General features: G+C 49.2%; 1 protein-coding gene across 3 annotated transcripts in view; it reads left to right on the forward strand.

Moving 5' to 3' along the window:
* Window positions 1-13780, forward strand: part of LOC124234248 (runt-related transcription factor 1) — a 240716-nt gene that overhangs the window by 139643 nt on the left and 87293 nt on the right. For all 3 annotated transcript variants that reach the window (XM_046651496.1, XM_046651497.1, XM_046651495.1), the window contains exon 2: window positions 11370-11623. In XM_046651496.1, coding sequence (XP_046507452.1) covers window positions 11370-11623 — 254 coding nt within the window. The remainder of the gene's footprint in view (window positions 1-11369; window positions 11624-13780) is intronic.

Here is a 13780-nt window from a genome sequence, read left to right on the forward strand (position 1 = left end):
AGAATAAGACAATTATACAGTTGGCATTGAGAGGACCCAACTGAAGACATGCTTGTTCCCCACTGATTCAGAACCAACTGTGAGATAGACAAAGGAGTCAAGTGGACAGGAATCAAAATACAAGCTTTATCACTGATAAAACTTTTGAAGAACATGACTTACGTCTGTGGCCTCCTGCCACTGAACCCCAGAAATGGAGAGCCTTGCTCATTAGCACACAGGCAGTGTCTCCTCAAAACCATAAGGGGCTGGGAAAGGCAAGCTTGCTGTCCTAGTTTTCTATTGCTGCCAAACTTGCAAATTACTACCTGTTTAGCAGCTTCAGGCACACCCATTTGTTAGCTCACAATCCCATAGGTCAGAAGTCCAGTTGGGCTCAACTGGCTTCCAGCTCAGGGACTCACAAGGTCCAAAATCAAGGTGTGGACCAGGCTGAGCTCGTATCTGGAGGCTTTAGGGAAAATGCACTTCCAGGCTCCTACAGGTTGTTGGCAGAATGCAGTTCCATGGGGCTATAGGACAGTGTCCTGTTTTCTCACTGGTTGTTGGTCAGGGGTCACCTATAAAGAGTGCTCTCCCATTCTTGGGAGTGGCTCCCTTCCTGTCCCAGGCAACAATGCAGGCACACTGGATACTCCTCTGACCTCACTTCTGCCCCAGCTTGAGGAAACTCTCTACTTTTAAAGGTCTCTTGTGATTAGATCAGGCCCACCAAGATAATCTCCCTTTTGGTTGACTCAAAGCCAACTGATTAGTACCCTTAATTACATCAGAAACAGCCCTTTTGCCATGTAACATGACCAGGGCATGATATCTCATTGTATTTTCAGTCCTAGGGATTAGAGTGGGAAATCTTGGTGGTTCATTTTAGGGTTCTGCCAACTACAGCTGGTTTCTGTTCCCAAAGCTACTAACCCGGAAATTCAGGCTTTTATGGTAGAGGTTGAATGAGAGTGTGGAAAGAGGTCAAGAGTTTTACACCAAGGAATGTCACTCTACATAGAAACAAGGAATGTCACTCCATATAGAAACCTGAAGCCAGGAAGAGTTGGTTCCATCACTTCCCTCTTACCACCCCACCCCTCCATATATTCAAATAACTATAACTAAAGTAAAATATAGTTCAAGGGTCATGCAGGGGACATAGAGACCATGACAAAGCATATGGTTGGTCCTTGAGAGGAAATGTCATCTGAGGCAGAGGGACCTATCTGAACCCCCTCCAAGATGGGGACAGAGAAGGTAGCCCTTAATCTTGTAGGACTGTGCTAAAGAGCTTGCACTGAATTTGGGGTGCATAAGGGACGCATTCTGTGACAGTATCTGCAGAACTGTGGTGTGGGAGATTAATCTGGAAGTAACGTACGAAATTAATGGAAATCTTTTTTTAGGAGACCTTTGAAAGAGATCTGGTGAGAGATCATGAGGACTTGAACCAGAATGATGACAATAGGGATGAAAAATAGGGATAAATTATAACAAAGAAATGAAAAAAATGAGCTAGCAACAGACTGGATGAGGTCAAAGATAAATCCATGGATCCAGCTCTGGAAAGTGGGAGAATGATGGTGCAATGGGGAAAGCAAAAAGAGGTGGTTTGAGGGTGAGCTGATGAGTTGGATCTTCAGTAAAACGAACATGGAAAGTGTTAATTTTCTCACGTCTTCCTCTTAAACACACACTCATGCACACACCATTTCTTCCCTCCTCCAACAAGCACCTACCTCCCCCTCCCCATATCCCCTTCACTTTCCCATTCTCTGCTCCCCTGAATCTCTTCTAGCAAATGTTACCATGGCTCCCCTGTAGGCAAACCCAATGTAATCATCTCAGTCTTCATCCTCATGGCCCCTCCTTGGCCTTTGGGACATGACTTTCTTCTCAAAATTCCCATCTTCCTTTGGATTTAAGACCCTATTCTCTCCTCTTTCTCTTCCTAGCTCAATCTCCTTGGTTGTTCCATCTTCTTCTAATCAATGCCTTAAATGTGGATGATCTCAGTCTCCATCAATGCTCTTTTCTCACCAGACACCAATCTCTGTGCAATCTGAAGCTACCGCACATACGTGAAGACTCTCAACTCAATATCTCCACACCAGACGTCTGCCTTGAATTCCTGTTTTTCCCACCAGCACCTACAATTCTGTCCTGTACGTCCAAAGCTGAATCCTAATGTCTTTCTTCGAATCTGTCCTCTTCTGGTCTTCTCTACTGTTACTAGTGTCATCTGTGCCAGAAGTGGGGGAGACTCCTCTCCCATCCTCACCTCAGCCTCCCTCTTCCATCTCCACTGTTTCTGCCTTAAAGTAGATGCTCATGATTCCTTCCCTGACAACTGTGGTAGCTCTCCTGCTCCTTGCCCCTACCGCTCCAATTCCCCTATCCACCCCTGACAGATTTATTTTCCTAAAATATGTATTATTATGTCGTGTCCCAGATTTCGAGGCTCTGGTAGAACCCATTGCCCTCATGTTGAAGTTCAGATTTCTCCAGGTTGTGTAAGCTGCCTCTGACCTGTCTGTGTTCATGTCTGCCAGCCTTGTGTCATTTGTGAGCTGTCACTCCCCAACCTGATTCCAAACCTACACTCCAACTATACTAGAACTGACATGTGGATCTGTTTCACAAATGCATGCCTTTCTCATGCTGATCCTTCTGCCTGGGGTGACTCCTCCCTGTGCCCCTTCCCACCTCCCTGGAGCCTTCCTCCAGCCCTCTCAACCACCTGGTAAAAATCCACCCAACCTCCAAGAGTCAAATCAAAGAGCACCTCTGCTAGGAATGAAGGCTTTACCAAGCCCACCAGGTGGTGCTGCCTCCTCTTCTTCCTGTGTCTCCTCCCACCACCTCCCTGGACCCTGCTGTGGGTCCATCAGGAACTGTGACACTCCATTGCTCTCTTCTACTTGTCCTTTGTTACCAACCAGCCTAGCACCCTGCCTGGTACATAGAAAGCACTAGAGGAACTGAAGGGAGGAAAATCATATACTTCATATCTAGAAAAGTCTTCCCGATGCCATTTCGAATGAGTAGAGGCAGGAAAAGACTAGAAAGTCATTTTACATTTATTATGAATTTAAAAGCTTCTCAGCCAAGCTGTCCTTGACCTGTTCCTCAAACTCTGTGGACGGTGAATGGCCAGAAATAGCTTCTGGCCATTAGGATGTGACTGCTAGATATCTGAGATTTACATGGGGAAGAATTTCAGGGATATTTTCTGATAGAGACCATGAGACATGGGAGGATAAAAGTGAAAGATGCGATCGGAGTTTAATATTTCAGAACACTACAAAGGACACCCATAAAAATAAATCTTTGTGGTCAAAAAGAGACATGGCTCACCTCACATGCAGACTATATGTGAATATGCATGTGTGTGTACAGAGATGAAGAGTGAAGGGACCTTGTCAAGTTTCTCAAACACTCCAAGTGTGAGGGGCCTTTTCTGTAAAGGGAGATGGTAATGGTGTTGTTGCAAGGATTAGATCAGGCAGGGCATTTTGGCCATTGCCTGGCATATAGTAACATTCAATGAGAGAGAGGGAAAGAGAGAAAGAAAGGGAGGGAGGGAGGGAGCTGGAGGATAAGCTAGCCAGATTGAGCTCTCACTGTCATGAACACACAAGACCTCTTTTCTCTTACAGTTCAGTTTCTGGCATCTTTAACATCTCCTTGGGCACATCAAATCTCCACAGATGCTATCTGACCTGCAGATATCCACCCTCTCCCCTTGCCCCCAGCCCCCCACCCCGACACTCAGGTTAATGGTGTATGCTGTGTCCTCAAGACTATTAACACAGGACAAACTAAGAAAGCTTTCAACAGACAACATACACATCTTTCAAAAGTCACTCAATTTGCCTTTGTTTTTAGGTTTAAAAAAGTCTTGGCTTTTCTCTCAGAATCACTGAAATATTAGGTGTGTAGCTGAAACACTTGCTTTTCCACTCTGTTCCTGATTCTCAGCCTCTGACGGGGAAAGTCTTCTCGGGGGTCTCACAAGAGAATTTCCAGAGTGGTTGATTCTGCTGGGTCTCTTTAGTATAAATTCAACTGTCTGGTCAATCTTACTGTTGAGGATTTTTCGCCCCATACCTATTAAAACTGAACTTACTAACTTCTGGGTACATTTGTTGTTTCTTACCTTATCATTCATAATTAGTGCAAATAATTCTTTCCCTGGCCTGTGTTTTTCTTAAAAAAAATCTTTATGGAGTCATTTTAGGCACATGTAAACCACAATGTTGGTTTTTTTAAGGATGATCCTTGGAAACTAGACATATTTAATTCCTTTAATCTTTCATCATAGGGCAGTCCTTCAGAACTCCTTATTATTTTAGTTGCTCTTTTTGCTTTGGCAAAAATATAAGACTAAGGAGCTGCAAATCTTGTTCTCCTGCCTATTTAAACAGCGTCTGGAAATCTGAAATAATTATCCCCTTTCTTAGTTTTAAAGGTTTTTTTTAGGCTATATTAATACTAATATTGTGGAGTGGGGTTGAAAGATTTAGGTGTGCAGTATTTGAAATGCTCAAATCCTAAGTCTTTGAAAAACAGTATTTTCTCCATGTTAATCATTCATTACTGATCATTATCAATATACAAGGCTGGTAGAGTCATTTCAAATTCAGAATATTATATGTAATATTCGAGGGAAAGAGAAATAGCTTCATAGGACTTTGCTGAATGGATTTACCGGTAACTGGATATGCAGCAGTCTATGGGAAATGATTCATACGTGGAAACTGTCATATGACAGTTATTTTCAACAATAATTCATATCATCTGTTATTTCAAGATTGAGAGGTTTCAATAAATAATCTGCCCTCTTAGCAAAGGGAAAGAAAGGAAAGCAAGCAAGGAGAAAATATTTCTAAAATGTCCTATCATTGGAAGTAAATGATCATCATGTTTATCTATCAGTTTGTTTCTTTCAGAAGATGGATTCCAAATTGTTTATTTTCATTGCTTTAAAAAATTCATATTTTTATTTCTTGCATTTAGCCTCTGCTGTGCTACAGATTTTTAAACGTGTTTGCATTAAGCTAGGGTTTCATTTTAATTTCACCTCAAATTCAGATTCATTCCTACACCCCCAAATGTATTTCTAATATTCATTAAATAAATCATATTTGCGTCACATATATAGCTGAAAAGAGGTGATTCTATAAAAGATAAAGATTCAGTATTAGCTAACAATGGAAATCATTGGTTGAAGGCACATAAAACCATGTGCATATGTAACAGTTCATTCTTTATTTGCTGATTTACTGTTTTAAGCTATTTTTCTGTGCCCAAACTGGACAATACGCCATAAACATCGCCAGTGCTAAATAGTGCCAGATGCAACAAACTAGCAAAAAAAATGAGAGTGGGGAATTTAGTCTTTATACTTTCATTTATTGCAATTAGAATGAAATTCATCAACCATCAGTGAATTTGAGTTTTGCTCTCAGTATATTCATACAATTATTTTTATTTTCCTACTTTCCATTCTTTCAAAATGTGTACATAGAAGAGATATTCACGGTATCTTAGGTTCCAAATTATATTTTTTATAAAATATACACATTCATATATGTGCATATAAGATTTTTAACCTATGTATCTCTATAAATAACTTACGATATAAATTAACCAAATAATTAAGGCTCTTTTTTTTACTGATTCAAAAATACTTAAAAGCTGTTCTCCATATTGCAGATGTCAAACCATATAAAACATTCCAATGAAACCTTAAATAATACCCTCAGTTCTACAGCATTTACCACAGGTGCATTCTGCTGTTATTAAATGACTCTATATGACTCTCTAAAAAAAAAAAAATAGAGCGTGGCTTCTATCTGTTATAACCTAGTTTATTACTTTTGTTACAGCAGTGGCAATGCAAGATTTTTATGAGGGTAAAATGTTTACTAAGCATCCCTAAATTGGAAAAGATTAATTTTAAAATTTTCTCAGTTTGCTCTTGTGAGCCGTACAATTGACTTATGAAGTCAGAGTGAAATAGTCACGCGTCAACCACAGCATCCCATGAAAACGTTCATGCAGAGGAAGGAGGTAGTGGAAGAAATAAGGATTCTCACCCCCAAAGTAATTAGATTTCGACAGTGAAATGATCTCAAAGCCACTCAAGGAGGGGAAAAAAGGTTTAATTACATTCCAATGTTGAAAAACTGGACGTAGTGCGTAGCAAGTTATTTGTACACACATTAACATGTGACTTTTCATCAAAATGTTCTCCCCCCGGTGACATTAGTACCAACTGCAGCAATTCGGTCCAGAACCACTAGCAAAAGACATCCTCTGATTTTTATTTTCATTGAAATGGTCGCTGAAAATAGAAATGATTCTTTTAGAAATATCACATTTTCAGAAATGTAATTTTAAAAATATCATATTACAGAGGAAAATTCTGAGTTAAGATTGAGATTCGAATCCTATCTTTATGCATGTTTTCTGAGAGCGTTTTAAAACAGCAAAAATGTAAAACATTTAGATATTTTCTGAGACCACTGCGGTTACATATTTACCTAAAGTTGTAGATGAAAAACGTCAATGTGTTGTTATCGTTTTCCAGTGGAATTATTTTTCTTCCAACTAACCAAATACTACTCTAAAAATTCACTCTGAAAACTAACACTTCATTCCTATTAGGAGTCTTTTTGAAATTTCCCCCATGCAGCAAATTTGGAAGAAACTGTCACACAGAGTTTGCCCAACATATCGCTTCGTTGTATTTTTTATTTTGTATTATGACAAAAGTAAATTCTAGTATTATTCCGGGGAATACTAGGAGTGACTGTCGCGTAACGTTTCCTTTCCTTCCTCCCTTGGAGAGGCAGAGGAAGGGAAATTCTATATTGCCGCTGGAATGAGTGCTCTCGGTGGAAAGGAATTCTCCACTTCCTACACCATGTCACTGAACTTTCCAAGTCCGTTAAAAGCCCTTCAGACTAAGGGGCTCCCGGTACCCCTTAGTTGAGCCGCATGCTGCCTGCTTTCCATTCATTTTAGTTCCTCACTAAGGAAGGCGCACTGGTGTTTTTTGTTTCTGGTTTTTAGCGCGCACCGAGCAGCGCAGTTAGAGCTCGCGCAAGTCCCGGGAACCCCAAATGCCCCGCGGCTCGATTTAGAATAAATCAGCAATATCCTTGCTGTTATCGTCCTTGCCGGCGTTCGAACTTGGCATTTACTGGTTGCATCTCTTAGCTGAGCAGCGCCCACCGTGCCGCCCTTGAAAGGCGAAACTTAGCGCATCTATCTTTGTATCTCTCTTCTTACCAAGGAAGGGAAATTGACCCTCGCCCGGGGGACTGCCGCGGACGGTCCGACCCGCGGCCCCTCGCAGGGTTTAGGGTTTCAAACCGCCAGAGCCCCAGAGGAGCCTTTCCTGACCTTTCCAAGGGGCTTATCACCCCAGTAGGCTATATCCCTCAGAGTCAGAGCCCATTTTTGCCTCCGCTGCACTCCTGAGCCCCACCCCGCGTCCCCGGGGGTCCCTGGGGATGCACTTGGAGGCGGCCCCCACGAGTGTTTGGTCAGCTCTTAGGGGAATGCATTTGAGCCGAGGCAGAAGGGTTTCCGTGGGCCGGAGCAGCCTCTAGAGCGAGCGGCGTCCAGCCCGGGCAGGGGCGCAGCAGAAGGGCAGGTTTGGTGACTGCGCAACATTTGGAATCACTCGGCCAACGTGGAGAGCGGCCGTTTGGGGGTCTTTACACCTGAAATGTGGTTTCTTCAAAGTCATTTTTAAAGAAAAATAGAAAGGAGTTTTCTATCTGCTAGACGCATTAAAACAAAGTGCAACTAGGCGCTGGGGGCTCCCGGGAGGGCCAAGGACGGGCCCACCTGGGGACAAGCGCGACAGGCAGGAGGCAGCCTGGGCCGCGGGCCCAGCGAGGCGCCCAGGAGGCCTGGAGCACGACGGCCTGGGGCGGGCCGCCCGCGGGGTCGAGGCACAGGGGTTTCTGGAAGAGATCCCAACACGGGGGATCGGGAGATCCAGGACCCTGCCAGAGGTCCCCGCGCCACCAGCCCGGCCGCTCCGCCACCGGGGGAGCAAGGGCGGGACGCAGCCGCTCAAGCTGGCTCCAGCGGCCGTTTCCTGTCGTTTCTCCCCAAACCGAAGTTCTTACAAGAGCGAGGGCCGGCAGAGCCCCGCGCCGTCGGGGGCGTGCCCGGGCGGACCGCGCGGCCGCCCGGCGCCGCGCCGGGGAGGCCAGCGAGGGCTGCTGCTGCCCCCTGGCGTCCGCCCCAAGCCCGCGGCCCGCTGCGCCTCCCGCGGGGCGGGTGTCCACCTCCCGGCAGCTCGGCGCAGCCTGCCGGATCGCTCTGGGCCTGGGGCGAGGGAAAGGCCTCCGCGGCTCAGCGCACGGCCCCCGCCTCCGTCAGGCCCCAGCGGCGGAGCCCGAGGTCCCCCGCACCCCAGCCGCGCGTCCGCAGGGGGGAAGGAGGCGGCGGGAGGGAGGGCCCGCGCTCGGGGTGAAGTCGAGGGCTCCATGCGAGGGGGTCGTGGGTGAGCGCTCTCCCCCGGGATGAGCAGCCCCGCGGGGGACGGCGGCCGCGCTCCGTGGGGAGAGAGGGAGCCCCGCGGCGGGGACAACGGGCCGCGCGCAGCGGGCCGGGGGCGGGGCCCCGTTAAACTCGGCGAAAATGCCTGCGGCGCCGCGGGGACGGGGGACAGGGACAGGCGCCGGGGGCAGTTGCTGCCCGCGCGCAGGTCTGGCTTGGGCTCAGCACCCCGGGGCGCTCGCGCGCGCGGGGCCGAGGCGAGGAGCCGCGGCAGTTTCTGGGGAGCCGGAGGTGGGTGCGGGGCTCGAGCGACCCGGGCCGGGAGGTGGATTTCGCGCCGCCGGCCGGGAACAAGCCCGGCGGATGCTTTCAACTTTCTCTCGGGCCGCCTGTACCCGAGGGCCTGGTCTGATGAGCCAACTCCTCTGCCCGCCGCTCAGTACACAGCCCGAGCGAGGCGCGCTGCGTAATTAAGCCGCAGCCCAGGCGCGGCGAAAAACACCAATTAAAGAAAACAAACCGGAAGAGAAAACTAAAAACACGAAAACCATGTTGTGGAGACCAAGAACCGTCTGGCCTCATTAAATGAATCAGCGCCACTTCGCTGCAACTGCCAACCCGGCCGTGGGGCCGCGCAGAGCCGCTCTCCGGCCAGGCCCTCGGCCCCCTCGCGGCCGAATCCCACCCACGCTGGGGAAGCCGAGGCTCGGCCGTGGGCCGCCGCGTAGCCTGGGGTCGCCCGTGGGCTCCTGCCTCGGTCCCGGGGGCCGCTGCATCTCCAGGACGCGCCGGCGCCTCCCTCCGGCTGGTCTCCATGCCCCGGCCGCTGCCAGTGCAGCGTGCGGCCCGAGTCCTCCCAAGCCGGTTGGCCTCCTCTCTTCCCACCTCCTCGGTCTCCGACCCGCGGCCGCCTGCAGCGCCGCTGCGCCCTGCGGCCCTCGTGCGGGTGGGCGCGCAACCGCGCGTGTGTGCAAAGCCCCAGGGCCTGGGTCTGCCCCGGGAGGGGCCTCGGGCGAGCGTGTGCGTGTGTGTGCGTGGCTGGGGAGCGCGGGGGACCACGGCGGCCGCAGCCTCTCCGCCCGGGCTGCGTACAGTAGCGCGCGGCGGGGGCGCGCGGGCCAATTCCAGGAGCCCGCGGCCGCGAGCCGCGCCCTGGCTGATACCGGAAAGGCCTGTGATTGGCCGGCGGCCGCCCCTATGCAAACGAGCTGAGGGAATGGAATTCCTCGGGCCGGGCTTACAGTAAAAGCACGTTCATTTCCAGGCACTCTCATTCATAGAGCCAGCGGGCGCAGGCGGGACGGGCGCCCCGCGGCCGGACCCAGCCAGGGTACCACGCTGCCCGGCCCTGCGCCGGCAGGCACCTCTTCCTGGGGCCCCTGGGGACACCAGAAGAAAGTCAACCTTTGCTGCTTCTCCTTGACCTGCGTTGGAGCTTCGATTTGTTTTTTTTTTTTTCTTTCTTACTTTTGAATGAACTGGTTTCTTGGCTGGATGGTTCGACTTCTTTCCTGGCTGTGAACTTTTCTCCGGTTGTTTCCTTTGACAACTGCAGGAGAAAGTACGCCGTCCTTCGAGGCGAGCCGCGAAGCGGCGTGTGCGTGGCAGTGTGCGTGGGAGTGCGTGCCTGCGAGTGTAACTCGAGCCGCTCTGTCTGTTTCGATCTGCGCTGCGGAGCCTCCTGCAAGGCCCGCTCCACCTGCTGCGGTTACGCGGTGATCGTGGGTATTGGCGTGTCTGGGCAGTCAACCGGCCGGCGCTGGGGCGACGTTGGAGGAAGATCGTCCGGGCTGAGTCACGGAGTCGATGTAGACAGTGGCTGGCTTCCGAAGAGTGCGTGTCAGCGTGCGTGTGACTAGGCTGCTGCTCAACTCCCACCAAACCACAGGATCAGCCACAAACTTAACCAACATCCCCAAACCTGAGTTCTCAGATGTGGAGAGCTGTACCCTGACTGTCATCTACTTGGACTTTATTCCTTTTTTAAAGATTAGCTTTTCTTTGAAAAGCTGAATTTTCTGAACTAAGAATTTTGCCAGAATTTATTGAGACAACATGACAAGTACTTCTGGCCCAGCCCTTCTCCAACTACTGAAGCTGATTTTCAAGGCTACTTAAAAAGAAAAAAAAAAAAAAACCTGCAGCGAACATTAATGGATTTCTGTTGTGTTTAAATTCTCTACAGATTGTATTGTAAATATTTTATGAAGTAGAGCATATGTATATATTTATATATATGTGCACATACATTAGTAGCACGACTTTTGGAAGTCTCTTGTCTTGCTTTTGAGGACCGAAGCCTGTTTCGCATGATGAAAGTGGCTCTGAATATGGAAGACACTCGTTTATTTTGTGTTTTGTTGGGACTTTAGACAAAACTCACCTGGAAAAAAACTGACAGGCGATTAACTACTGGAACTTCCAAACTATGTATTTGCTGGTCCTTTGGCTCTCCGCATAAATATTTTAGGAAGCGTATGGGAATTTTGCCTCCGGGAACTTTTGTAACAGCCAAAGACAGAACTTAAACTCTCAAAGCAAGACTCAGAAGAAGATAGCTCCCTTGGCAGTTGACTTTGGATTCTGGTCGCCTACTTTTTAAGGCACTAAGCGGTCGGTTGCTAGGAGCCCTGCCCGGGTCTGAGGCTGATCCGCATAACTAGAACTTTCCCCTCCTGGACTGTTAGTCAACTTATTCTCCCCCCTCCCCCAGCTCCCCGCAGCAATAAAGGCTCCTGAACTTGTATGTCGGTCTCCCAGGAGCTGCTTGCTGAGGACCCGCGCCCCTGTCCCCGTCTGGTAGGAGCTGTTTGCAGGGTCCTAACTCAATCGGCTTGTTGTGATGCGTATCCCCGTAGATGCCAGCACGAGCCGCCGCTTCACGCCGCCTTCCACCGCGCTGAGCCCGGGCAAGATGAGCGAGGCGCTGCCGCTGGGCGCCCCGGACGCCGGCGCCGCCCTGATCGGCAAGCCGAGGAGCGTCGACCGCAGCATGGTGGAGGTGCTGGCCGACCACCCGGGCGAGCTGGTGCGCACCGACAGCCCCAACTTCCTCTGCTCCGTGCTGCCCACGCACTGGCGCTGCAACAAGACCCTGCCCATCGCTTTCAAGGTACTCGTCCCGGAGCGGGTGGCGGGAGGACAGGGGAGGCCGGCCGAGGCCGGGGGCGATCCTGGAGGGCAGCGGCCCGGCAGGCGAAGCCCGGGTCTAGAAAGGGGCCGGCGCTGCCCACCGCGGCCCCTGGTCCATCCCCCTGCGCTCGATAGACCGGGGATGCTGCGTTGCCGTGGCGACCCTCGAGGGGACCCGCCTAGGCTGCTCCAGAGGGCTGAAAAAATCAGGATGCCCCCAAACACATCCACTGAGGGCCGGTGGGGACCTCCCTGGCAGGGGTCCTTAGCTTTGATACAAAGTAGGAAAAGTTAGAACCCCAGCAAGGACAAGGCTGTTTGCTCCCATGCTTCTCGCCCACGTCTGGCTTAACATCCAAACCATTGTGACTCCCTCAGATGGAGACATCAGGAAATAAAATAGACATGCTTTTATACCTTCGGGTCAGTGAAAATAAACTGACTAGGAAAACTGTCAGGGCTTCGCACCCCCACCCCTCTTTAACAGCCTGATAGGAATTAGCATGTCCAAAGTCCACAGCGGGCGTAGTTAAGTTTGCAAAAGTTTTCTGAAGAGTTTTTGCCAGCTTCCAGCCTGCTCCTGCCAGAAGCCGCAAGTAGCGAATCCTGTTTCTTTTCCTGGAACCCTCCTGAACCTTATCGCCGGCTCACCTAGATTAAGCCCGGGGCAGCGAAAGGTGACGAGCCCAGAGTTTGCGGTGAGCCCGGCGTCTAGTCGCCCGAGTTTCTGTTGAGGAGGGGGCTGCGTGGACCCGGCAACCTCCGCTGAGCAGCTCCAGAGGGCTCCGTTCCCTTTTCACCCCTGATCTGGCCCTAGCTTTCAGCTGCCTTTAAAAACCTTGGCCTTCAACGGGGATATATAAACAACCCCGGGCGTTTTTAAACAGCCATCCCACCACCCTGGCCGCAAACAGCAGAAATTTAATTTCGGCGGTGGGGTTTCTGTTCTTCTGCCTTGGGTGGGTTTAAGAAGGGGAGGCTTTTAGTACCATCCGTGCATTTATTCCTTTTCATTTAAAGGGCCAAGACAGGTAGGTGGAAAAAAAAAAGCTGTAACGATCTGCTACTCTTTCTCTTTTTTTTTTTTTTAAATCTGGTTAAATAATTGTCCCCTTTAAGGGGAGATTAATTTAATATAAGCTTTTTATGGTTCCAGGCCTGGGCTGGATCTTGATCTAGTTACAATGAATAATGTTCACTTTTTTAAAAAGTGCTGTCGGAGTTCTTTATTTTTCAAGCTTTGTACACCTTCCAAACTTAGATTGTGATTCCTAAAACAACACAAACCAAATGTGCAGTTAGTTGTGTCTATAGCATTGCCTCCTGTTCCTCGCAGTTTTCTGCAAGCAAGAGTTTCCAAGGGGGATGGAAATGAGGATGAGGTGGATCAGCCTAGACTCTTTCCCTCCCCTTCCTCCATTTATGTAGATTTGGGTTGGGAGCCCATTTCAGTTTTAAATTATTCTAATTGCTTTACGTAAACAGACAGCCGGCAGATCTCGCAGCTTTCGCTGCTCCGTGAGAGGGAACCTGACAGGGTTGGGTCCTGGGCTCACTCTCAGAGGAGAGCGAAGGGAAGACAGGCTGATAGTCAACCAAAGGGTCATTTAAACCCGGATGCCCCTGACCCGCCAAGGGAGTGGCTTCTAAGGGATCTGTGGCTTCCTTTGGGGTAAATCAGAGTCTCTTCTGGATCTCCCCTCCTTTGCCTGCGAACCCACACCCAAGTATATCAAAACACTAAGTGATTAATAAAGAATCTTCAGAAGTCGAAGCAATGCCATTTCTCCAGCCACCCCAGGAAAGTATTTGTTTTTTTTCTAAAAGAATGAAAAAAATCATAGAAATTGCTTTCATGAGCCATCAGGGAATTGCTTTTCTAGGCTACTAAAAGATCAAGGTATAGATCTCTTGAAAAAGTGCAAGTGGGTCTTGAGAGCATTTGGGGAAAGGAAAGGACAGCAGAGAAATCAGACCACTTGATTGATATCTGTCCCCACTCCCGTCCCCATAAAGAGAGGCCTCTTCGGAAGGAGCCCTGGTCATTGCATAACTGAAGGGGCAGACAGAATTTTCAGGGAGAGAAGGAATGCAAAGGTTAGGGATAAAAGCAAACCAACCTTCAAAAGGAGACTGC

This window comes from Equus quagga, unplaced genomic scaffold (genome assembly GCF_021613505.1).
Source record: "Equus quagga isolate Etosha38 unplaced genomic scaffold, UCLA_HA_Equagga_1.0 73442_RagTag, whole genome shotgun sequence".
In the NCBI taxonomy this organism is placed as follows: Eukaryota; Metazoa; Chordata; class Mammalia; order Perissodactyla; family Equidae; genus Equus; species Equus quagga.